Source organism: Heptranchias perlo, chromosome 31, assembly GCF_035084215.1.
Source record: "Heptranchias perlo isolate sHepPer1 chromosome 31, sHepPer1.hap1, whole genome shotgun sequence".
Classification (NCBI taxonomy): domain Eukaryota; kingdom Metazoa; phylum Chordata; class Chondrichthyes; order Hexanchiformes; family Hexanchidae; genus Heptranchias; species Heptranchias perlo.
This window is the reverse complement of record NC_090355.1, coordinates 2,900,885-2,926,139: the sequence shown is the minus strand read 5'-3', so window position 1 is coordinate 2,926,139 and position 25,255 is coordinate 2,900,885. Positions and strand designations below refer to the sequence as shown.

Below are 25,255 nucleotides of genomic sequence, written 5' to 3'. Positions count from 1 at the left end.
TTCTGGAGCTTAATGTCAGCAAAATCTAAGCCACCCTTGTGCAGCTCCCACGAACACCTACATGCTTCTGGCCTGAACTCTATCTCCTTTCCTGGGGCTGCCACCTCAGGCTTAGCCCTGAGATGTAGAGCTTTGGCATACCACTCAACCCCGAGCTCAGCTTCCTCTCCACCACCAATCCTTTCTTTCAGCTCCACAACATTGCCTGCCTCCATCTCTACCTCTGCTACCAAAATAACAATCCTGTCACTTAATTTCCCTAATAATCTCCTGGCAGGCTCCCCACTTCCTCCATCCAAACATTACAAGTCACCTGGAATGCCGTGACCACACTGTAGCCCACATCCTCCTCATCCTTGTCCTTGATGAGTGACGTTACCAGACAGGAAAGCACTTTATGAATGACATTCCCAGACAAGAAGTGCTCTACGCATGATATTCCTAAAAGAGAAGCACACTCCAAGTGACGTTCCCAGCGGGGGAAGCACGCTCCAAGTGATGTTCCCAAAGGGGGAGCACGCTCCAAGTGACGTTCCCAAAGGGGGAGCACGCTCCAAGTGATGTTCCCAAAGGGGGAGCACGCTCCAAGTGACGTTCCCAGCGGGGGGAGCACACTCCAAGTGACGTTCCCAGTGGGGGAAGCACGCTCCAAGTGACGTTCCCAAAGGGGGAGCACGCTCCAAGTGATGTTCCCAAAGGGGGAGCACGCTCCAAGTGACGTTCCCAAAGGGGGAGCACGCTCCAAGTGACGTTCCCAAAGGGGGAGCACGCTCCAAGTGACGTTCCCAAAGGGGGAGCACGCTCCAAGTGACGTTCCCAGCGGGGGAAGCATGCTCCAAGTGACGTTCCCAGCGGGGGAAGCATGCTCCAAGTGACGTTCCCAGCGGGGGAAGCACGCTCCAAGTGACGTTCCCAAAGGGGGAGCACGCTCCAAGTGACGTTCCCAAAGGGGGAGCACGCTCCAAGTGACGTTCCCAAAGGGGGAGCACGCTCCAAGTGACGTTCCCAGCGGGGGAAGCACACTCCAAGTGATGTTCCCAAAGGGGGAGCAGGCTCCAAGTGACGTTCCCAGCGGGGGGAGCACACTCCAAGTGATACGGTCATCATTTTGTCAAATGTAGAGAATCCGTTCATTAGTTTACAGTAATTAAACATATAATTTCTTACTTTACAAGAAATTTTCCAAAAAGACAATACAATCTTCAGTTCTGTATAACACTGTTCAGCTCTCTGTGTAACACACTGTCCAGTACATACAGCTCTCCCTGTGTAACACACTGTCCAGTACATACAGCTCCCTGTGTAACACACTGTCCAGTACATACAGCTCCCCCTGTGTAACACACTGTCCAGTACATACAGCTCTCTATGTAACACACTGTCCAGTACATACAGCTCCCCCTGTGTAACAGTGTCCAGTACATACAGCTCTCCCTGTGTATCGCACTGTCCAGTACATACAGCTCTCCCTGTGTATCGCACTGTCCAGTACATACAGCTCTCCCTGTGTAACACACTGTCCAGTACATACAGCTCTCCCTGTGTAACACACTGTCCAGTACATACAGCTCTCCCTGTGTAACACACTGTCCAGTACATACAGCTCTCCCTGTGTAACACACTGTCCAGTACATACAGCTCTCCCTGTGTAACACACTATCCAGTACATACAGCTCTCCCTGTGTAACACACTGTCCAGTACATACAGCTCCCTGTGTAACACACTGTCCAGTACATACAGCTCCCCCTGTGTAACACACTGTCCAGTTTGTGCAGTTATAGTGTTGCTGGTTATCCACTTGCATTGACATCAGATAAGGCACAGTGGCGTGTGGTTTTCGATGATGTGTCGCAGTGGTTTTGTGCTGGGTTAAGATTGATTCCCGTTGGTCGTCTCCATTAGTAATCTTTGCGAGGAATGCTGTTAGATACAGCAGCACCCCGTACACCGAGCACAGCAAGGGCTTCTGAGAAACTGCGGCTCTCGTGGGGTGTCTTGACACAGAGCTGCAGGCTGCTCAGTGACTGGCTGTGAGGTGTGGTGCTTTTTGGCTGTCACTTTGTGCTGTGATTCCGTGTCCTGTCTCACTGCTGTTCTCGCAGTCTCCATTTCTGTTTTAAGGGCCAAAAAGATGCCCAAGTCCAGTTCGAGCATGACGACGCCACCGCGAGGGCACGGGGTATTTTGACGGCACTGGGGGCACGGGATCCATCTCTGCTCATTTAACGTGGTGTCCAGTCTCCGCAGGCAGGCCTGGCAGAAGGTGTGCCCACAGTAGAGTTTCCGAGGCAGCCTGTCTGAAAGGTTGTGGGCGGAGTAGCAGACGATGCATTCGATGTTCTTGTGCTGAGCTGGAGGATGACTGTCAAACAGGCTCCTGTCTGCGGTGCGATCCGAACTCTCGATTGGGGCAGCCTCAGCCAGCTCGTCCCTGCGGAACATCTGAGGAGATACACAGAAACACACAGTCAGAATCACAAGACACGGTGCCTGTAAAAAGAAAAAAAAGAAAGACTTGCATTTATATAGCGCCTTTCTTGACCTTAGGACGTCCCATAGCGTTTTACAGCCAATGAAGTACTGTTGAAGTGCAGTTACTGTTGTAATATGGGGAAATGCAGCAGCTAATTTTGCACATAGCAAGATCCCACAAACAGCAATGAAGTAATCACCAGATAGTCTGTTTTAGTGATGTTGGTTGAGAGATAAATATTGGCCAGGACACCGGGGAGAACTCCCCTGCTCTTCTTTAAAATAGTGCCATGGGATCTTTTATGTCCATCTGAGAGGGCAGACGGGACCTCGATTTAACGTCTCATCTGAAAGACGGCACCTCTGGTAGTGCAGCATTCCCTCAGTACTACACTGGGAGGGCCAGCCTAGATTTGTGTGCTCAAGTCCTTGGACTCAATGACGGTAACTGCTGTGAACAGATAGTGGACAGCCTGCCACGTTTTTGTAGTGAACAATTTAGGTTGGTCACAAAAGTTGACGTGGTGGGAATGTACTGCTGCCTGAATCCATTGGTAACACTGAGCCAAACCCCCACTGAGAGAGTCAAGGAGTCTGTCCAGACAGCAGGGCAAATCGCTGAGCTCTATGGCATTTCTGCTCAAATACAAGTTGTACTGACTGAACTAATTGAGTCTGATCATAGTTGTATGCTCATTTGCTCTGAAATAAAGCAGATTAATGATTCGTATCTGGCCTTGTCTAACCAAGTGTTTTCTCAGTATTCCTGTGAGAAGACTGGAGAGTCATGTGGGAGCAAAGGAAGCGAATATCCAGCTCAGATCACACTGCGGTCCCAGTTTCACCCCTTGGTTACGTTATCCTATAGTTAGATACTGGCTCCACTAAACGCAAGATACTCAAAGCGCTTATGTGAATGACTCGCATCGCTGTACCTGACAGAATATCGAAAGCTAAACCCTAAACCTGTAACTGTTAAATTACCTGACCTTGTCACTGATATATCACTCACTGTCTGAGTAGGAAAAAGCAGTACAGAGGTCAGTTGCATGCACTTGCCCCTAGCAAGCAGGCAATGATTAATGTAGATATCTGGATGTGTTTAAGATGAAGACACTACTTTGTCAAAAGGATATTCAATTATACCTTCCAACTGTGCTAAGTTAGAAATTGTACTGCATTAATAATTCAAGGATGCACTTACATAAAAAATTAATATTCAACCAAACAGTAACTATAGAGAAGTGGTATCCTCCAGTTTTCTTGTCATTCTCAGGATGTGGGCGTCGCTGGCAAGGTCGACATTTATTGCCCATCCCTAATTGCCCTTGAGAGGGTGGTGGTGAGCCACCTTCTTGAACCGCTGCAGTCCGTGTGGTGAAGGTTCTCCCACAGTGCTGTTAGGGAGGAAATTTCAGGATTTTCACCCAATGAAGATGAAGGAACGGCGTTACATTTTCAAGTCGGGATGGTGTGTGACTTAGAGGGGAACGTGCAGGTGGTGTTGTTCCCATGCACCTGCTGCCCTTGTCCTTCTAGGTGGTAGAGGTCGCGGGTTTGGGAGGTGCTGTCAAAGAAGCCTTGGCGAGTTGCTGCAGTGCATTCTGTAGATGGCACACACTGCAGCCACTGTGTGCCGGTGGTGAAGGGAGTGAGTGTTTAAGGTGGTGGATGAGGTGCCAATCAAGCAGGCTGCTTTGTCCTGGATGGTGGTGAGCTTCTTGAGTGTTGTCGGAGCTGGACTCATCCAGGCAAGTGAAGACTATTCCATTACACCCTTCAATAGTGCCTTGTAGTTGTTGGAAAGGCTTTGGGGAGTCAGGAGGTGAGTCTTTCGTCACAGAATACCCTGCCTCTGACCTGCTGTAGTAGCCACGGCATTTATATGGCAGGTCCAGTTCAGTTTCCAGTCAGTAGTAACCCCCAGGATGTTGATGGTGGGGGATTTGGTGATGGTAATGCTGTTGAATGTCATGGGGAGGTGGTTATGCTCTCTCTTGTTGGAGATGATCATTGCCTGGCACTTGTGTGGTGTCAATGTTATTTGCCACTTATCAGCCCAAGCCTATGATAGAGGGTGTCCTCCGTGTGAAGACGGGGCTTGGTCTCCACGAGGACTGTACAGCGATCACTCCTACCAATACTGTCATAGACAGATACATCTGCGACAGGTAGATCGGTGAGGATGAGGTCAAGTAGGTTATACCCTCGTATTGGTTCTCTCACCCCTGCCGCAAACACAGTCTGGCCGCTGTGTCCTTCAGGACTTGGCCAGCTCGGTCAGTGGTGGTACTACCAAGCCGGTCCTGGTGATGGACATTGAAGTCCCCCACCCAGAGTATATTCTATGTCCTTGCTACCCTCAGTGCTTCCTCCACAAGTCACAAATATTTGCTCCGCCTTAGGGCCTGAATTTTGCACAGATGGGTTTGTTGGAAGGGAGGAGGTGTTACACTATCTCTTTTGGAGGGGAGAAGGTAAGAACATAAGAACATGAGAAATAGGAGCAGGACTAGGCCATCCAGCCCCTCGAGCTTGCTTCGCCATTCAACAAGATCATGGCTGACCTCAACGCCATTTTCCTGCACCATCCCCATATCCCTTGATGCCTTTAATATCTAGAAATCTATCGATCTCTGTTTTGAATGTACTCAATGGCTGAGCCTCCACAGCCCTCTGGGGTAGAGAATTCCAAAGATTCACCACCCTCTGAGTGAAGAAATTTCTAAATGGGGAAACATCCTCCCTGCATCTACCCTGTCGAGCCCTGTAAGAATTTTGTATGTTTCAATGAGATCACCTCTCATTCTTCCAAACTCTAGAGAATACAGGCCTAGTCTACTCAATCTCTCCTCATATGACAATCCTGCCATCCCAGGAATCAGTCTGGTGAACCTTCGTTGTACTCCCTCTATGGCAAGTATATCCTTTCTTAGGTAAGGAGACTAAAATTGTACACAGTACTCCAGGTGTGGTCTCACCAAGGCCCTATATAATTGCAGTAAGACATCTTTACTCCTGTACTCAAATCCTCTTGTAATAAAGGCCAACATACCATTTGCCTTCCTAATTGCTTGCTGCACCTGCATATTAGCTTTCAGTGACTCATGTACAAGGACACCCAGGTCCCTTTGAACATCAACATTTCCTAATCTCTTGCCATTTAAAAAATACTCTGCATTTCTGTTTTTCTTACCAAAGTGGATAACTTCACATTTTTCCACATTATATTCTATCTGCCATGTTCTTGCCCACTCACTTAGCCTGTCTATATCCCCTTGAAGTCTCATTGCATCCTCCTCACAACTCACATTCCCACCTAGTTTTGTGTCATCAGCAAACTTGGAAATATTACATTTGGTCCCCTCATCCAAACCATTGATATGGATTGTGAATAGCTGGGGCCCAAGCACTGATCCCTGTGGTACTCCACTAGTCACAGTCTGCCAACCTGAAAAAGACCCGTTTATTCTTACTCTCTGTTTTCTGTTTGTTAATCAATTCTCAATCCATAGAAACATAGAAAATAGGAGCAAGAGTAGGCCATACGGCCCTTCGAGCCTGCTCCACCATTCAATATGATTATGGCTGATCCTTTATCTCAATACCATATTCCTGCTCTCTCCCCACACCCCTTGATGCCTTTTGTGTCTAGAAAACTATCTAGCTCCTTCTTAAATATATTCAGTGACTTGGCCTCCTCAGCCTTCTGTGGTAGAGAATTCCACAGGTTACCGCCCTCTGAGTGAAGAATTTTCTCCTCGTCTCAGCCCTAAATGTCCTACCCCATATCCTGAGACTGTGACCCCTAGTTCTGGACCCCACTAGCCAGGGAAAACATCCTCCCTGCATCCAGTCTGTCTAGCCCTGTCAGAATTTTATATGTTTCAAAGAGATTATAATTAATTTTTTAAATGCTAGTATATTACCCCAAATTCCATGTGCTCTAACTTTGTTCACCAACCTCCAGTGTGGGACCTTATCGAAAGCCTTCTGAAAATCCAAATACACCACATCCACTGGTTCCCCCTTATCTATTCTAGTAGTTACATCCTCAAAAAACTCCAATAGGTTTGTCAAACATGATTTCCCTTTCATAAATCCATGTTGACTCTGCCAAATCCTATTATTATTTTCTAAGTGTCCTGTTATCACATCCTTTATTATAGATTCTAGCATTTTCCCTACTACTGATGTCAGGCTAACAGGTCTGTAGTTCCCTGTTTTCTCTCTCCCTCCTTTCTTAAATAGTGGGGTTACATTTGCTACCCTACTATCTGCAGGAACCGTTCCAGAATCGATAGAATTTTGGAAGATGACAAGCATCTACTATCTCTATAGCAACCTCTTTCAAAACCCTGGGATGTAGATCATCAGGTCCTTGGGATTTAAGAACATAAGAAATAGGAGCAGGAGTAGGCCAATCTGCCCCTCGAGCCTGCTCCGCCATTCAATAAGATCATGGCTGATCTGATCCTAACCTCAAATCTAAAGAACACAAGAAGTAGGAGCAGGACCCGGCCACTCAGCCCCTGGGCCCGCTCCGCCACCCACAGGGCCTTGACCGATCCGAACTCAGCTTCATGTCCAATTTCCTGCCCGCTCCCCGTAACCCCTAATTCCCTTTACTTCTAGGAAACTGTCTATTTATGTTTTAAATTTATTTAATGATGTAGCTTCCACAGCTTCCTGGGGCAGCAAATTCCACAGACCTACTACCCTCTGAGTGAAGAAGTTTCTCCTCATCTCAGTTTTGAAAGAGCAGCCCCTTATTCTAAGATTATGCCCCCTAGTTCTTTCAGTCCCATTAATTTCTCGAGTACTATTTTTTTTTACTAATACTAATTTCCTTCAGTTCCTCCTTCTCGCCAGACCCTTGGTTCTCTAATATTTCTGGGAGGTTTTTTGCGTCTTCCGTGAAGACAGACACAAAGTATTTGTTTAATTTCTCTGCCAATTCCTTTTCCTCATTATAAATTTTCCCGTCTCTGTCTGTAAGGGACCCACATTTGCCTTCTCCAGTCTTTTCCTTTTTACATACCATAGAAGCTTTTACAGTCTGTTTTTATATTTCTCACTAGTTTACTCCCATATTCTATTTTCCCTCTATCAATTTCTTGGTCCTCCTTTGTTGAATTCTAAAATGCTCCCAATCCTCAGGCTTACTGCTTTTTCTGGCAACTTTATATGCCTCTTTCTTTGATTTAATACTGTCTTTAATTTCTCTTGTTAGCCACGGTTGGACCACTTTTCCTGTTGGGTTTTTGTGCTTTAAAGGAATATATATTTGTTGCAAATGATGTATTAATTTTTTTAATGCTAGCCATTGCCTGTCTACCATCATATCTTTTAATGTGGTTCCCCAATCAACCGTAGCCAACTTACACCTCATACCTTCGTAGTTTCCTTTGTTTAGATTTAAGACCCTAGTTTCGGATTGAACTACATCAACTTCAAACTTAATGAAGAATTCTATCATATTATGGTCACTCTTCCCTAAGGGCTCCTTTATAACAAGATTATTGATGAACCCTTTCTCATTGTACAACACTAGGTCTAAAATCCACTGTTCCGTAGTTGGTTCCTCAACATACTGATCTAGAAAACCATCTCGTATACATTCCAGCAATTTGTCCTCCACAGTATTAGCGCTAATTTGGTTTGCCCAATCTATATGTAGATTAAAGTCCCCATGATTACTGTGTTACCCTTGTTACATGCACTTCTAATTTCCTGCTTTATACCGTGCCCAACATTACCATTATTGTTTTGTGGCCTGTAAACAACTCCCACCAATATTTCCTGCCCCTTGCTGTTTCTTAGCTCCACCCAAACTGATTCTACATCTTGATCTTCTGAGCCAAGATCCTTTCTCACTATTGTACTGATCTCATCCTTTATTAACAGCGCTACCCCACCTCCATTTCCCTTTTGCCTGTCCTTCCTAAACGTTGAATAGCCTTGAATATTCAGTTCCCAGCCTTGGTCACCCTGCAGCCACGTCTCTGTAATGGCAATTAGATCATACCCATTTACTTCTATTTGTGCCATCAATTCATCTACCTTGTTGCGAATGCTGTGTGCATTCAGATAAAGTGCCTCTAATTTTGCCTTTTTAACATTTTTTCCTATTTTGACCTTATTTGCTGCTGGCCTTTGTTTCTGCTGCCTTCCAATTTCACTTACTACCTTTCTGTCTTCCACTTCCAACTTTGTTACTCTCCCTTCTGAATCTCCTCTCAGGTGTTACACTCTCTCTGTTGAGGGGAGGGGGTGTTACACTCTCTCTGTTGGAGGGGAGGAGGTGTTACTCTCTCTCTGTTGAGGGGAGGGGGTGTTACACTCTCTCTGTTGAGGGGAGGGGGTGTTACTCTCTGTTGAGGGGAGGAGGTGTTACACTCTCTCTGTTGAGGGGAGGAGGTGTTACACTCTCTCTGTTGAGGGGAGGAGGTGTTACTCTCTCTCTGTTGAGGGGAGGAGGTGTTACTCTCTCTCTGTTGAGGGGAGGAGGTGTTACTCTCTCTCTGTTGAGGGGAGGAGGTGTTACACTCTCTCTGTTGAGGGGAGGGGGTGTTACTCTCTCTGTTGAGGGGAGGAGGTGTTACTCTCTCTCTGTTGAGGGGAGGAGGTGTTACTCTCTCTCTGTTGAGGGGAGGAGGTGTTACTCTCTCTCTGTTGAGGGGAGGGGGTGTTACTCTCTCTCTGTTGAGGGGAGGGGGTGTTACTCTCTCTCTGTTGAGGGGAGGGGGTGTTACTCTCTCTCTGTTGAGGGGAGGGGGTGTTACTCTCTCTCTGTTGAGGGGAGGGGGTGTTACACTCTCTCTGTTGAGGGGAGGAGGTGTTACACTCTCTCTGTTGAGGGGAGGGGGTGTTACTCTCTCTCTGTTGAGGGGAGGGGGTGTTACTCTCTCTGTCTGTTGGAGGGGCAGGGAGAGACTGCCAGTGAAAGGTTTAATAACTAATCTGATGGTTTTGTTGCTAACCTGTCACCTAAGGTTTATTGATAACTGATAGTGGTTTTAATTTTATGAAGCTGAAAATGAACTCCCCCTTTTGACATTCTTGGTGACACTCCACAGGCATTCCTTTGCTTTAAATGGCTTCTTGTTAAACGGCACTGGATTTGGACCCCACTAATTGTCCTTCTGGTGTAATTGTGCATCTGATGGTATTGGATTGCCTCTCACTCTTCAAACTCGGGCACAGTGAACCCCGCCTCCCTCCCTAATGCGTCTCCAAACAATTCAAACTGTTTCTGATCCTGCTCGAGGGAGCCCATTTCTAACCTTTACCTCTGTGTAAGGTATTTCCTTCTCCCTCCATGCTCAGAATGTGGGTGGTACTCACTCCTTTGCGCTGCTATCTCCAGTGCTTGTTACTGTTGTGCAGCTCATCACAGGGTGCAATTCTCAGGGGCCGTTCTGGCGCCAGCCATCGTTCTTCTTCGCTCTTGGTTCTCGTGCATCTTGCTGTGTGTTTGGGACAGCCGAGGCTTACACAACCTTCACTGTAACACAGCAGACAATGTTAGGAGCAGTCGTCTAGCTCTTGTGATTTATTAGGTGCGATCCAAGACACTAATATCCTGTAATAGTTCAGCCTCTGGAACATAGCAGGCAGCATACGTGGCTTCAATATCAGACTGGGCAGCTTTCAGCTTGTAACTCCTGTAATATCCAGGGCAAAGGAGAGAAAATGGCTCCAATAGGCAAATACGTAAAGCATTACCAGGTAAAGGCTCTTCTAAACAAACCCATATCGCAGCTTGTACTCTGCTGCTCTTGAGCTAGAATTCAGGGATTCAGCTCGTCTCCATGTTCTTTCTCGCCAACAGAAGGCAGTACATCTGTTTACCCACTCTCTATCTATGCCTTTGTGTCTCTTTCTGTCTCTGAGTTAAAAGCTTCAAGTTTCTTTTCGACAGCTCATTTTCCCATTGTTCCCCAGCGGCCGATCATGAACTGTTGGTGTTGGGTTACAGCCTTTATTACATCCACAGCAGACTGTCAAGGAGTGCATTGGAAAGACAATACTGTGACTCTGGGGTAGGGAGTCATGGCGTGTCCTTTATATTAGAGCCGGCCTTTAACTCTTTTGCACCATATTTGCTCCTGAGTAACGCTCAGTAAGGCTGTGCGTAGACCACAGCGCTAAACATGTCAAACTCTGTATCAAGCACACTATACTATACCACCCCATAGGCCCTGACCCATTGAGAGTACAGAGGGAATACTGTACTGCCCCATGGCATCATCACCCATCGAAAGGCATTTGATAAAGTACCACATAATAGACTTGTAAGCAAAATTAAAGCCCATGGGATTAAAGGGACAGTGGTAGCGTGGACCTATCAGGGATGATAAGGGTAACTTGTGTGTAGAAGCAGAAGATGTGGGTAGGGTTTTAAATGAATATTTTGTCTCCGTATTCACAAAGGAAGGGGATGATCCGGACGTAGTAGTTAAAGAGGAGAGGTGTGAAATATTGGATAAGGTAAACATAACGAGAGAGGAAATATTAGAGGGATTGGAATCCTTGAAAGTTGATAAGTCACCAGGGCCGGATGGATTGTTTCCTAGGCTATTGAAGGAAGCCAGGGAGGAAATAGCAGATGCTCTGAGGATCATTTCACTAGATACAGGGGAGGTACCGGAGGACTGGAAGACTGAAAACGTAGTACCATTGTTTAAAAAGGGTACGAGGGAAAGGCCGAACAATTATAGGCCGGTCAGTCTTATCTCGGTAATGGGCAAACTATTAGAATCTATACTGAGAGATAGGATAAACTGTCACTTGGAAAGGCATGGTTTAATCAGGGATAGTCAGCATGGATTTGTTCAGGGAAGGTCATGCCTTACAAATCTGATTGAATTCTTTGGGGAAGTGACAAGGAGGATTGATGAGGGTAGTGCAGTGGATGTTGTCTACATGGATTTTTGTAAGGCATTTGACAAGGTCCCACATGGCAGACTGGTCAGAAAGGTAAAAGCCCATGGGATACAGGGAAATGTGGCGAATTGGATCCAAAATTGGCTCAGTAACAGGAAACAAAGGGTAAAAGTCGATGGATGTCTTTGCGAATGGAAATCCGTTTCCAGTGGTGTGCCACAGGGCTCAATGTTGGGTCCCTTGCTGTTTGTGGTATATGTTAATGATTTGGACTTGAATATAGGGGGAATGATTGGCAAATTTGCAGACGACACAAAAATTGGCCGTGCAGTTGATTGTGAAGAGGATAGCTGTAGACTCCAAGAAGATATCAATGGGTTGGTGGAGTGGGCGGAAAAGTGGCAAATGGAGTTCAACCCGGAGAAGTGTGAGGTAATGCACTTAGGGAGGGCAAACAGTAAAAGGGAATACGCAGTAAACGGGAATATATTGAGAGGGGTAGAGGAAGTGAGAGACCTTGGAGTGCATGTGCACAGGTCCCTGAAGGTGGCAGTACAGGTAGATAAGGTTGTGAAGAAGGCATACGGAATGCTCTCCGTTATTAGCCAAGGTATAGAATACAAAAGCAGGGATGTAATGATGGAACTGTATAAAAATCTGGTTAGGCCACAGCTGGAGTATTGTGCGTAGTTCTGGTCACCACATTACAGGAAGGACGTAATTGCTCTGGAGAGAGTGCAGAGAAGATTTACAAGAATGTTGCCAGGGCTTGAAAATTGCAGCTACGAGGAGAGATTGGATAGGCTGGGGTTGTTTTCGTTAGAGTAGAGAAGGCTGACGGGGGGGATTGGTTTGAGGTGTACAAAATTATGAGGGGCCCAGATAGAGCAGACAGGAAGTACCTGTTTCCCCTAGCGGAGAGTTCAAGAACTAGAGGACATAGATTTAAGCTGATTGGTGGAAGGATTAGAGCGGACATGAGGAAAAACTTTTTTACCCAGAGTATGGAATTCCCTGCCCGAATTGGTGGTAGAGGCAGGGACCCTCAACTCTTTTAAAAAGTACCTGGACTTGCACCTAAAGTGCTGTAAGCTGCAGGGCTACGGACCGGGTGCTGGAAGGTGGGATTAGAATGCCACCTCGTTGTTCTTCAAGCTGGCGCGGACATGATGGGCCGAATGGCCTCCTTCTGTGCTGTATCTTTTCTATGGTTCTAAAATTGGCTAAGGGACAGAATGCAGAGAGTAGTGGTGAATGGTTGTTTTTTAGACTGGAGGGAAGTATACAGTGGTATCCCCCAGGGGTCAGTATTAGGATCACTGCTCTTTTTGATATATTAATGACCTGGACTTGGGTATACAGGGTATAATTTCAAAGTTTGCAGATGGCACGAAACTTGGAAATGTAGTAAACAATGTGGAGGATAGTAACAGACTTCAGGAGGTCATAGACAGACTGGTGAAATGGACAGACACAAGGCAGATGAAATTTAATGCAGAGAAGTGTGACGTGATACATTTTGGTAGGAAGAACGAGGAGAGGCAATATAAACTAAAGGGCACAATTATAAAGGGGATTCAGGAACAGTGAGGCCTGGGGGTGTATGTACACAAATCTTTGAAGGCGGCAGGACATGTTGAGAAGGCTGTTAAAAAAGCAAAAGGGCTTTATTAATAGAGGCATAGAGTACAAAAGCAAGGAAGTTATGCTAAACCTTTTGTAAAACACTGGAATATGGCGTTCAATTCTGGGCAACACACTTCAGGAAGGATGTCAAAGCCTTAGAAAGGGTGCAGAGGAGATTTGCTATAGTGGTACCGGGGATGAGGGATTTCAGTTATGTGGAGAGACTGGAAAAGCTGGGGTTGTTCTCCTTAGAGCAGAGAAGGTTAAGGGGAGATTTAATATCCTGAAGGGTTTTGATGGAGTAAATAAGGAGAAACTGTTTCCGGTGGCAGAGGGGTCGGTAACCAGAGAACACAGATTTAAGGTGATTGGCAAAAGAACCAGAGGTGACATGAGGAAGCATTATTTTTACACAGCGAGTTGTTATGACCTGGAATGCACTGCCTGAAAGGGTGGTGGAAGCAGATTCAGTAATAACTTTCAAAAGGGAATTGGAGAAATACTTGAAGGGAAAAATTTACAGGTTTATGGGGAAAAAGCAGGGGAGTGGGACTAATTGGTGAGCTCTTTCAAAGAGCTGGCACAGACACGATGGTCCAAATGGTCTCCTTCTGTGCTGCAACATACTATGACACTATGATAGAGGGGGAAAACCGTATTGACCCATGGTACCATCACCCATTGAGAGTAGAGAGAGGGGGAAACTGTACTACCCCATGGTACCATCACCCATTGAGAGTAGAGAGAGGGGGAAACTGTACTTCCCCATAATACCATCACCCATTGAGAGTAGAGAGAGGGGGAAACTGTACTTCCCCATGGTACCATCACCCATTGAGAGTAGAGAGAGGGGGAAACTGTACTGCCTCATGGTACCATCACCTATTGAGAATACAGAGTGAAGGAAACCACACTGCCCCAGAGTGCAATCACCCATTGGAAGTATAGAGATAATTCAGGAGATTTATCCAGTGAGTGGCTGAGTGTTACAACAGCAAGATCCCTGGTCTGTGCTGAGTTAGCTGGTCACAGGGTTGTGGTACAGGATTTCATAAGACCATTATGGTTAATCTGCCCAGTCGCAGTGATAGGAGCCTCAACATCTCTATCAGGGATCCCTGCGTCAGGGAGAGGAATATCAGGCAGTGTTCCTGCTCCAGGTGCTTATCCAGGGGCCTCCTTTCGGAAAGTATGTGTATAGATGTTAAATGAGGACAGGAGTAGGATCAGTGTGATACCCTGTGGTAAAATAGTCTGTTGACATTCATTCTAGACTCACGCATGAAGAATGAGAACTTGGGAGAGATACTGCAGGTGCCTGAAACTTGTGGAACCTGTATCCTGAGTCAAATCTTCAGGAGAGGAGAATATATTATATATATAAAAAATTATTTACTTATGTATGCCCATACACACAGATTCCTAGCTGCAGTATATAAATACCCTTCTTGTGCCCCTGTATGGCTCAGGTAGTAATCCAGAGACTATTACCTTTGATTGAACTCTCGGATATGGTGGTGGAGACGAAAACATTGGAATCATTTCAGAAACAATTGGACTCTCCCCTCCTCCCTTGTGCTCACTAACTCTTGCTGGCGTAAGGTTCCACAGGCGCTGCCTTCCCTCAGGAGTAGGAACCCCAGTTGGTTATTTCCATTCTCTATCTCAAGGTTGGGGGGGTCACTGAGGCAAATTGCAGCAACACAAAGAATGCCCCAGTTGAGATCAACTCACTTGGCAAAACAACTAGGAGAATCTATGATTCTATAAAGCTGGAGCGTCCTGGTCCCAAAGGCACAGGAGCATTACAAGCATTACAAGCGTTGCATCTACCTACCCACACAGCAGATAGGGCACTAAGGTAAAAAAAACTCTCACCCATAGCAATGAGGCACTCTCACTTTCAGTCCTAAATGTCACTAATTCTGAGATCTCTCACTCTGAACAATAAACCCAGCTCCTTGGGGTTCATGGAGCTCAATGGGTTTCCACTCTCTCCGCAGATTCCAGCGGAACATACTGCAGTGGTCCAGATGGCAATCTGGGCACGATCCATTAAGGGAAGCGCTTACTGCCAGTGTATGCCCTGTCTGTCACTCACCACCCTTACTGCCAGTGTATGCCTTGTCTGTCACTCACCACCCTTACTGCCAGTGTATGCCTTGTCTGTCCCTTACTTCCAGTGTATGCCTTGTCTGTCCCTTACTGCCAGTGTATGCCCTGTCTGTCCCTTACTGCCAGTGTATGCCCTGTCTGTCCCTTACTGCCAGTGTATGCCCTGTCTGTCCCTTACTGCCAGTGTATGCCCTGTCTGTCCCTTACTGCCAGTGTATGTACTGTCTGTCCCTTACTGCCAGTGTATGCCCTGTCTGTCACTCACCACCCTTACTGCCAGTGTATGCCCTGTCTGTCCCTTACTGCCAGTGTATGCCCTATCTGTCACTCACCACCCTTACTGCTAGTGTATGCCCTGTCACTCACCACCCTTACTGCCAGTGTATGCCCTGCTTGTCACTCACCACCCTTACTGCCAGTGTATGCCCTGCTTGTCACTCACCATCCTTACTGCCAGTGTATGCCCTGCCTGTCACTCACCACCCTTACTGCCAGTTTATCCCTGTCTGTCACTTACTGCCAGTGTATGCCCTGTCTGTAACTCACTGCCTCTTACTGCCGGTGTATGCCCTCTCTGTCACTCACTGCCCTTACTGCCCGTGTCATCCTGTCTGTCGCTCACTGCCCTTACTGAAATTGTCTGCGTCTGCTTTTTGCTCGACAAAACCCAAACTAATCCCACTGCCCTGCTCTTCCCATTGCCCAGTATCAGCTTCTGCTCCAAATGTTTACTTACAAAGAATTACATGGAATGTACAGCACAGAAAAGGCCATTTGCCCCAACAGGTCTATGCTGGTGTTTACGCTCCATGTGCGCCTCTTCCCACCCGAATTCATCTCACCCTATCAACATATCCTTCTATTCCTTTCTCCCTCAAGTGTTTATCTAACTTCCCCTTAAATGCATCTGTGCTATTCACCTCAACTACTCCTTGTGGTAACGAGTTCCACGTTCTAACCACTCCCTGGGTAAAGAGGTTTCTCCTGAATTCCTTATTGGATTTATTGGTGACTATCTTTTATTTATCACCCCTAGTTTTGGACTCCCCCACAAGTAGGGTTCCCAAAGCTTCTGGAATGAGCGGGAGTTTTCAGGAATCGAGGTTCCCACCCCCAAGCACTGCCTCCAGCAGCCCGGGAGATCAGCCATTTAAATTTCCCCCCCGCAGCGCGCCCCACCTCGGGCTCAGTGACATCACCCACATGGAGCCACAACCGCATGGAGTGCAGTCGGGAGGGGGCTTGAGAGTCGGGACTCGGGGCGGGGGGAGTTTGAGGTCTGAGCACCCGAGGGGGGGTCTCGGCACTTGGGGGGTTGGGGGGAGTTTCACAGTTCCCCCTCTTCCCTGCCTTCAGATTCCCCTCTTCATCTGCTCATGGGTGGCCTCCTGGTTCTTGGAACTTCTCGTGCGCCAGTTGCTGGGGCAAAACCACTCACCTAATACTCAACTATAGACCCAACCTTTATCAGGTAAATGCAGTAACAATGGTAGAAGTCATGTGATCAGGCATCACATGGTCAGATGTCACGTGATCAAACCTCCAGGAATGCCTTTCAACCAGAGTTGGCAACCCTACCCACGAATGAAAACATCTTCTCTACGTCTAACCTACCAAACCCCTTCATAATTTTAAAGACCTGTATCAGGTCCGCCCTCAGTCTTCCTTACATGCTGCAGTGATCTCTGGTTTTACTGTTGTGTGCTATCCGCTGTCTGTAGACAATCGGAAAGGATTATTTGTGACACGAATGGCACAAATCTGTTTCATGATACACACTTTCTGAGCCAGGCATCAACTGTTTCCCAGTCAGTTTGACCTCCTCTGTTGTGACTGCAGTAACTCTTTGTTCCTGCTGGTGGTGGAATCTACCTTCTCCGCACTGCCACCTGCTGATACTGCAGACTCGATTCCACCTTTAATCTCATTGATAGGATTATTGAAATTTAAGCACAGAGGCCCATGTCAGCCCACTGTGCCTGTGCTGCTCCACACCACAGCTACCTACAGACAACTCATTCTCCTGATTTTCCCCTTGTAACCATAAATCAATTTCTGCTTCATGTTTTTATTGAATTTCCTCTTAAATATGATTGACTTGGCTTCTGTAGCCCCTTGTGGTAATGAAATAACCCTCTAGAAAAATAAAAGCTTAAATGAAAAAAAGCTTAGATCACCCCTTCACGTTTCTATCATTGAACACGAAACGACTCCATTGACATGAACGCTCTCTGGTTTTTAAATACAACAATCGAAAACCCAGCTTTTACTGTCTGGCTTTCAGCTGTTAATATTACGGAGCAGCCACTCCCACTTCCTGAAGCTGGACTGTTTGGTTTCAGACCAGCTGGGTGGCCACAGTGGTATCTCGGCGTCTTCTCCTGGTGGGAGCTGCTATGGCTCAGTGGTAGCACTCTTGACTCTGAATTAGAAGGTCGTGGGTTCAAGACCCACTCCATAGACTTGAGCACAAAATTGAGGCTGACACTGCCAATGCAGTACTGAGGGAGGGCTGCACTGTCTGAGGTGCCACCTTTCGGATGAAACGGTAAACTGAGGTCCCGTCTGCCCTCTCAGGTGGACTTAAAAAATCTCATGACACTATTTCGAAGAAGAGCAGGGAGTTCTCCCCAGTGTCCTGACCAATATTTATCCCTCAACCACCATCACTAAAACAGATTATCTGGTCATTTATCTCGTTGCTGTTTGTGGGATCTTGCTGTGCACAAATTGGCTGCCGTGTTTCCTACATTACAACAGTGACTACATTTCAAAAGTACTTAATTGGCTGTGAAGTGCTTTCGGACGTCCTGAGGTGGTGAAAGGCGGGGTATAAATGAAAGTCGTCTTTCTTTCTTGCCCACGATCCCCACAGCCTCCTGCTTTCTTTACCAGTGTCTGAGTTTCGATCCCACTGCAGGAAGAATGATCAAAGGGGCTGAGGCACACATAGAACTGCCATCTAGCTCCCCATCTACCATATTATAATTCACTTCAGAGTTTTGTTTTGTTCAAAGTTGTTAAAGAAAAAAAGACTTGAGAACTTTGGGCAGCTCGTCGCTGTGTCGGGCAGCTGATTGGCTGGTTGTCCTTTTGAGGTTTGACCTTGTCTGATGATGTCATTCACCTGATAAGGCTGAAGACCAGTCAAAAAAAAAGATCTACCATCGGCTTAACACAACGGTAATGGAGTTGTTGACTAATCGTGGCAATCAATCTCTATCAATTAGTCCACAACAGACCCAGGCATGAGGAGAGCTTGTTCCTACCAAGCCTGCTACACTTACCACCTGCCTTGGGACATTTTACTGTGTTAAAGGTGCTATACAAATGCAAGTTGTTGTCATGTCTCAAATTAATCACATACTGAATCTCAAAATGTTGTTTCCGAAAGAAATCTATCTAATTTGCATCTGAATGAATCAATACTAACTGCTTCCACTGTCTCCCAAGGGAGTCTGTTAGGTTAACCACTCGCTCACCGCAAACAGATCGTTTAAAGGAGCGGAAACCTAATCCCCCAATCCACACATAATTCTGGCCAAAACAAGAAGATGTATCACTGTCATCTCGGGCAGCTCTCAACTGGGTCAGCGTGGCTGCCCTTCATATCACACTGTACCACCTCACACCTGGGCAACAGCGCATTCATTTGTCTCCAGCTGTAACATTTACAGGTTGACTGATCAGAGGCTGTGAGCAGCTGTGTTTCTCGGTGAGCCCTCAGGTGTCGGCCGTGGCCCAGTGGGTAACACTCTTACCTCGGAGTCACCTCGTGGGTTCAAGCCCCACTCCGGAGACTTGAACCCATAATCCAGGCTGACATTCCCAGTGCAGTACTGAGGGAGTGCAGAACTCTCGGAGGTGCCGTCTTTCAGACGAGACGTTAAACCAAGGTCCCTTCTGGCCCCTCAGGTGGGTGTAAAATATCCCATGGCACTATTTCGAAGAAGAGCAAGGCGAGTTCTCCCCAGTGTCTGGTCAAGATTTATCCCTCAACCAACATCACTAAAGTAGATTATCTGGTCATCACATTGCTGTTTGTGAGATCTTGCTGTGCGCAAATTGGCTCCCGCGTTTCCTACATTACAACAGTGACTACACTTCAAAAGTACTTCATTGGCTGTGAAGCTCTTTGTGACATCCTGAGGTCGTGAAAGGCACTATATAAATGCAAGTTATTTCTTTCCTTCGTTATTCTTGGGCACGGCTTGGATTAGACACTGGCAACAGAAGGTTACCATTGGGAGATGGATAGATTTTTGTTGGGTAAGGGTATCAAGGGATATGGAGCTAAGGTGGGTAAATGGAGTTGAGGTACAGATCAACCATGATCTAATTGAATGATGGAGCAGGCTCGAGGGGCTGAATGGCCTCCTTCTGTTCCTGTGGGCCTTATGCATTGGCTATTGAGGGTCTGAGGTTCAATTTAATTCCCCCCACCCTCCGATTTCTAATTAGTTCACAGTTTATGTGTGTTGCCTACAGCTTCTTCTGCCACCTCTCCATTCTCGAGGCTGCACATTCTCCTGTGGGACTCCCCTAAGATGGTCATCTCCAGTGCCAAGAGCTGTAAACAAATACCTTCCCATGGAGGCACCTCCCTAATAGAATTGGGATGTGAAACTAACTCTGTCCTGCCAGTGTGAGTCAGGACTCTGACCAACACTGATATTACACTGGATTACCCTGCCAGTGTGAGTCAGGACTCTGACCAACACTGATATTACACTGGATTACCCTGCCAGTGTGAGTCAGGACTCTGACCAACACTGATATTACACTGGATTACCCTGCCAGTGTAAATGGGACTCTGATGAACACTGATATTACACTGGTTTACCCTGCCAGTGTAAGGTAAGGCTCTCACCAACACTGATATTACACTGGATTACCCTGCCAATGAGAATCAGGATTCTCATCAACACTAAGATTACACTGGATTATTCTGCCTGTGTGAGGCAGGGCTCTCGCCACAAACACAGATTACCCTCTGACCTCTAACATGACTTGATTGTGAGTTCCTCCAGGTGTGGTCTTCATAGAATCTTAGAAAGTTATGGCACAGAATGAGGCCATTCAACCCATCGTGTCCATGCCGGCCGAAAAGAGCTATCCAGTGTAATCCCACTTTGCAGCATTTGGTCCATAGCCCTGTAGGTTACAGCACTTCAAGTACTTTTTAAATGAGTTGAGGGTCTCTGCCTCTACAACCCTTTCAGGCAGTGAGTTCCAGACCCCCACCACCCTCTGGGTGAAAAAGTTTCTCATGAGCTCCCCTCTAATCCTTCTACCAATCACTTTAAATCTATGCCCCCTGGTCACTGACCCCTCTGCTAAGGGAAATAGGTCCTTCCTATCCACTCTATCTAGGCCCCTCATAATTTTATACACCTCAATTAAATCTCCCCTCAGCCTCCTCTGTTCCAATGAAAAAAAACCCCAGCCTATCCAATCTTTCCTCATAGCTAAAATTGTCCAGTCCTGGCAACATCCTCGTAAATCTCCTCTGTACCCTCTCTAGTGCAATCATATCTTTCCTGTAATGTGGTGACCAGCACTCAAGCTGTGGCCTAACTAGTGTTTTATACAGTTCTAGAATAACCTCCCTGCTCTTATATTCTATGCCTCGGCTAATAAAGGAAAGTATCCTGTATGCCTTTTTAACCACCTTATCTACCTGTCCTGCTACCTTCAGGGATCTGTGGACATGCACTCCAAGGTCCACCTGTTCCTCTACACCTCCCAGTATCCTCCCATTTATTGTGTATTCCCTTGCCTTGTTTGCCCTCCCCAAATACATTACCTCACACTTCTCCGGATTGAATTCCATTTGCCACTTTTCTGCCCACCTGACCAGTCCATTGATATCTTCCTGCAGTCTACAGCTTTCCTCCTCAGTATCAACCACATGGCCAATTTTTGTATCATCTGCAAACTTCTTAATCATTAATATATACCACAAAAAGTAAGAGACTTAGTACTGAACCCTGTGGAACCCCACTGGAAACAGTCTTCCAGTCACAAAAACACCTGTCAACCATTACCCTTTGCTTCCTGCCACTGAGCCAATTTTGGATCCAACTAGCCACTTTCCCTTGGATCCCATGGACTTTTACTTTTCTGACCAGTCTGCCATGTGGGACCTTGTCAAAAGCCTTGCTAAAATCCATGTAGACTACATCAAACGCGCTACCCTCAGCGACCCTCCTTGTTACCGGCGCAAAAAATTCAATCACGTTAGTCAGACACGACCTTCCCTTACGGTCTTGTTGCTTGATGATCTCCTATTTCTTGCCCAAGTTTCTTGCCCCTTTGCTTGGTGGCTCATTTGTGTACACTGATTGCCCCAAGCCCTGTGGTTTGAAGCACTGATCCTCTTGCTGGACCACAGGTGCCAGCAGCAACCTCTGCTACCTTGAGTATTGGGCAGACTGTTTGACCAGAGAATCACAGCCCAGCCTATCATGTCCTCACCTCGCGTCCACGCATTCAAGCAGAGATCACTGGATAGCGTCCAGGAGCAGTAGCCCTGGCTGGTTCACCACTGCCTAGTCCAGGGACACTGAGGCCAATTAGAAGGGTCCCTTTACTGCCAATGCTGAAATCAGCTAACTCAGCACTGAGCACAGCCCTAGACTCGTGGTGTACTGACCCACTGAACCACCGGGGAGCTCAGATTTCAATTGTTCCTGAATTGTTTAAGTAATTTTTAGCCTTTTTTCTGCTTTCGCTATCGGCCTGACAGCAGAGTGGGCAACTGGGAAGCCAGTCACCATCTAGGTCTTTACCCCCTTGTAAACCGGAGGACAATATGGGAACAAGGAGGCAATTTTCTCTAACTGCAACTGATAGGAACTGCTAGGGCCGCTCACGCCAGTCCCTGCTACGCCTGCGACTGGGAGCTCACGTTGTGGGATCACAGCCTTAACCACTCGAATCCAAATAGATCTGTTGTAACCTTCAGAAGTTGTTTGGTTACAGACTATTTCTTTCATGACCGTAAATCTCAAGTCTATTAAATCACACACTCATCATCACTGTGAGCCTGGTGATTCAGGTCAATGACCCCGCTGACCCACATGATTCGGGACACTGACCCTACTGACCCTGATGATTTGGGACACTGATCCCGCTGACCCACATGATTCGGGACACTGACCCACATGATTCGGGACACTGACCCCGCTGACCCACATGATTCGGGACACTGACCCCGCTGACCCACATGATTCGGGACACTGACCCCGCTGACCCACATGATTCGGGACACTGACCCCGCTGACCCTCATGATTCAGGACACCGACCCCGCTGATTCAGGACACTGACCCCGCTGACCCACATGATTCAGGACACTGACCCCGCTGACCCACATGATTTGGGACACTGACCCCGCTGACCCACATGATTCAGGACACTGACCCCGCTGACCCTCATGATTCAGGACACTGACCCCGCTGACCCACATGATTCGGGACACTGACCCCGCTGACCCACATGATTCAGGACACTGACCCCACTGACCCTCATGATTCGGGACACTGACCCTGCTGATTCAGGACACTGAGCCCGCTAACCCACATGATTCAGGACACTGACCCCGCTGATTCAGGACACTGACCCCGCTGACCCTCATGATTCAGGACACTGACCCCGCTGATTAGGGACACTGACCTTTGATCCCTGCGCTGAGTCCTTACCCTGTGATAACCGAGGGATGCAGAGACATGGTCAGTTGGATATGAACACAAAGCCCACCTCGGGCAACTGATCTCTGATGTGAGGAATTGGAAAACTTTGAAACTGGGGCAGTAACTCAGCCTATCGCTGACAAGTCCGACCGTCGGCCAATACAACTATGCAGATTGAGCTCAGCATTGCTCACACTCCGGACCCTACCCTGCAACTGTACATCAAAATGAAACTAAGGGACGATCAGAGCGGCTCAGTTTATTCATAGCATCATAGACATAACAAATCGCCTTGGTTGTGGGAGGTCAAAATTATAACATCCACAATCAAAAATTCACAGAGAATCACCGGAGACGAGCGCACAGACAGACTGCCCAACAGCGTAAAACGCGGGACAATGTCGCTCATTCAGCTCCGTACACCTGCTAAAGTCTCATGACAACATCGTGCCACGTAAAGTTTTAATGCCACAAAAATCCAGGCGAGGCGGAGGCTGCAGCTGGGGGGGGGTCAGTAATCCCACTCTGTGGCGTAAAGGAGCCCCACTCTCGGAGCGGCCACTTTATCCGGGGATAGAAATCCGACCCTGTTCCGAAAGTGGCGGAGCGCTTCCCCGGTCTGGTTCACGCCTCGCAGCGGGGACGGTCAGTGGCAAATTCCCCTTCCTCCTTCCCAATCTAAAGCGAGAGTTCGGTTCACGGTGGCGCTCCTGACACCTCCGACCAAGTGCACAGCCCTGATTTTCTGCCACATGTTTTTTTTTTGTTAAAAAGTAGCAATGTCTTTTCTTTTTTGCGGTGAAAGTGTTTTGCGATCCAACGCCGGGTCCTGCCCGCCGCCCAGCCCCTCAGGAGATGACACAGCACCTGCAGCAGGAGCAGCATTTACACCACCTGGGGCAGGGGCAGGGGCAGGGGCCGTCCCCCTCCTCCCCCTCCGGGAGCCCCGCCTGCTTGGAGTCGCCGCCTGGCGACGAGCGGTAGATGGAGCCGTAAGGGTTGGCGACCGAGGCCGGCTGGCGCCGGGCGGGAGCCCCGTCCGCCTGTGGAAACTGACCGGGAAACCTCTCCTTCACCTCGCCGGCCGGCCGGGAGCTCTGGTCGGGCTCAAAAGCCTCGTTAGCAAAGTAGGACTTGCCCGGGATCTTCACATCCGAGTAAGGGTTTTGTACGCTCATCTTCACCGGGGCCACCCGGCTCGCTGCTGCTGCTGCTGGACTCTTTACTCGGGCTCTGGTGCTTCCCCCCCCTGATAAGATCCAGGCACCCAGCTGGGCTGTGGAGTGAAGCCCAGAGCAGGCTGCCTGTCAGACTGGAGCTAGCCGAGGACTGTCAGCCTTCCGCCGTCTCACTCACTTTACAATCACTGCAAGGACTCAAACTCCACTCGGCCACATTCCCTCGCAGCCAGACCCCACCTGGAGTTGTGTCTGTGCCAAGGCAACAGATTGGTCTTTCTTGTTTGAGTCAAGCGGACGCGCAACAGCCAGGACCTGCAGAGGGTACAGCCCAGCCACCCGAGGGTCGGTCTCTCTCCCTCTTTACCTGACACCTACCCGGCTGGGCTGGCAGACTGCCGGGAGGTGCTATATAAACCTGACAAGAGTCAGACACGCCCAGTCCCTCCTGCCTTTTGCTCTCCCAGCCCTGAATCAACAGTGCAAGAGTATGTTGTGTGTGTGGTGGTGTGAGACTGGATCTCTCCCAGCCACGCCCGATAAGTTGCAGTCACACTCCAATAAGGAATTTATTAGAAACTTTTTTACCCAGAGAGTGTGAAACTTGCTACATCATGGAGGGATTGAGGCCAACAGCGTAGATGCATTTCTGAGGAAGGTGCGTGGGGGAGGGGGATTGGAATGATATGCTGACAGGGTTAGATGAAATAAGGTGGGAGGAGGCTCGCATGGAGCATAAACACCGGCATAGACCTGTTGTGCTGAATGGCCTGTTTCTGTGCTGTAAATACTATGTAATTCTTTAACTCCTGTTATCTCGACCTTTAAAGCCCAGCAGTATTGGAGCAAACCCCTGTCACAGCCTCCAGTAATCGTCATGCTTTCTGCCATACTTCCCACCCCAGAGCCACTAACAGACAGGTTGCCCCATTTAACTCTGTGATCTTTGCATTATTGTATGAATGAGTAAATAACACTTGGGCACCCATCCAAAGGCCCATTGCTTTCATACTCCCTGGCCAACCATGACTTCATCTGAGTCTCCTTTATAGGCCACCTGTTCTATCCAGCACTGGGGCTTGTACTGGGGTCTGTTCTCTCCAACAACATCAATTTACCTTTAACGTAGTAAAACGGCCCAAGGCTCTTCACAAGAGCGATTAGCAAACAAAATTTGACAACAAGCCATATAAAGAGATATTAGGACAGGTAGGGTAAGTTTTAAGGAGCATCTTAAAGGAGGTGACAGAGAGGCAGAGGTTTAGGGAGGGAATTCAAGAGC

General features: G+C 47.6%; 2 protein-coding genes across 2 annotated transcripts in view; one reads left to right on the top strand and one right to left on the bottom strand.

Annotated features, from left to right (window-relative positions):
* LOC137300457 (tetratricopeptide repeat protein 28-like) overlaps window positions 1-25,255 on the top strand; it is a 389,600-nt gene that overhangs the window by 108,266 nt on the left and 256,079 nt on the right. The window lies entirely within an intron of this gene.
* Window positions 1,925-23,973, bottom strand: LOC137300313 (RING finger protein 224-like). Its single transcript, XM_067969401.1, has 2 exons — window positions 23,746-23,973; window positions 1,925-2,443 (listed from the first exon to the last, which is right to left on the bottom strand). Exons 1-2 carry the CDS (start codon window positions 23,971-23,973, stop codon window positions 1,925-1,927), a joined length of 747 nt encoding a protein of 248 aa, XP_067825502.1.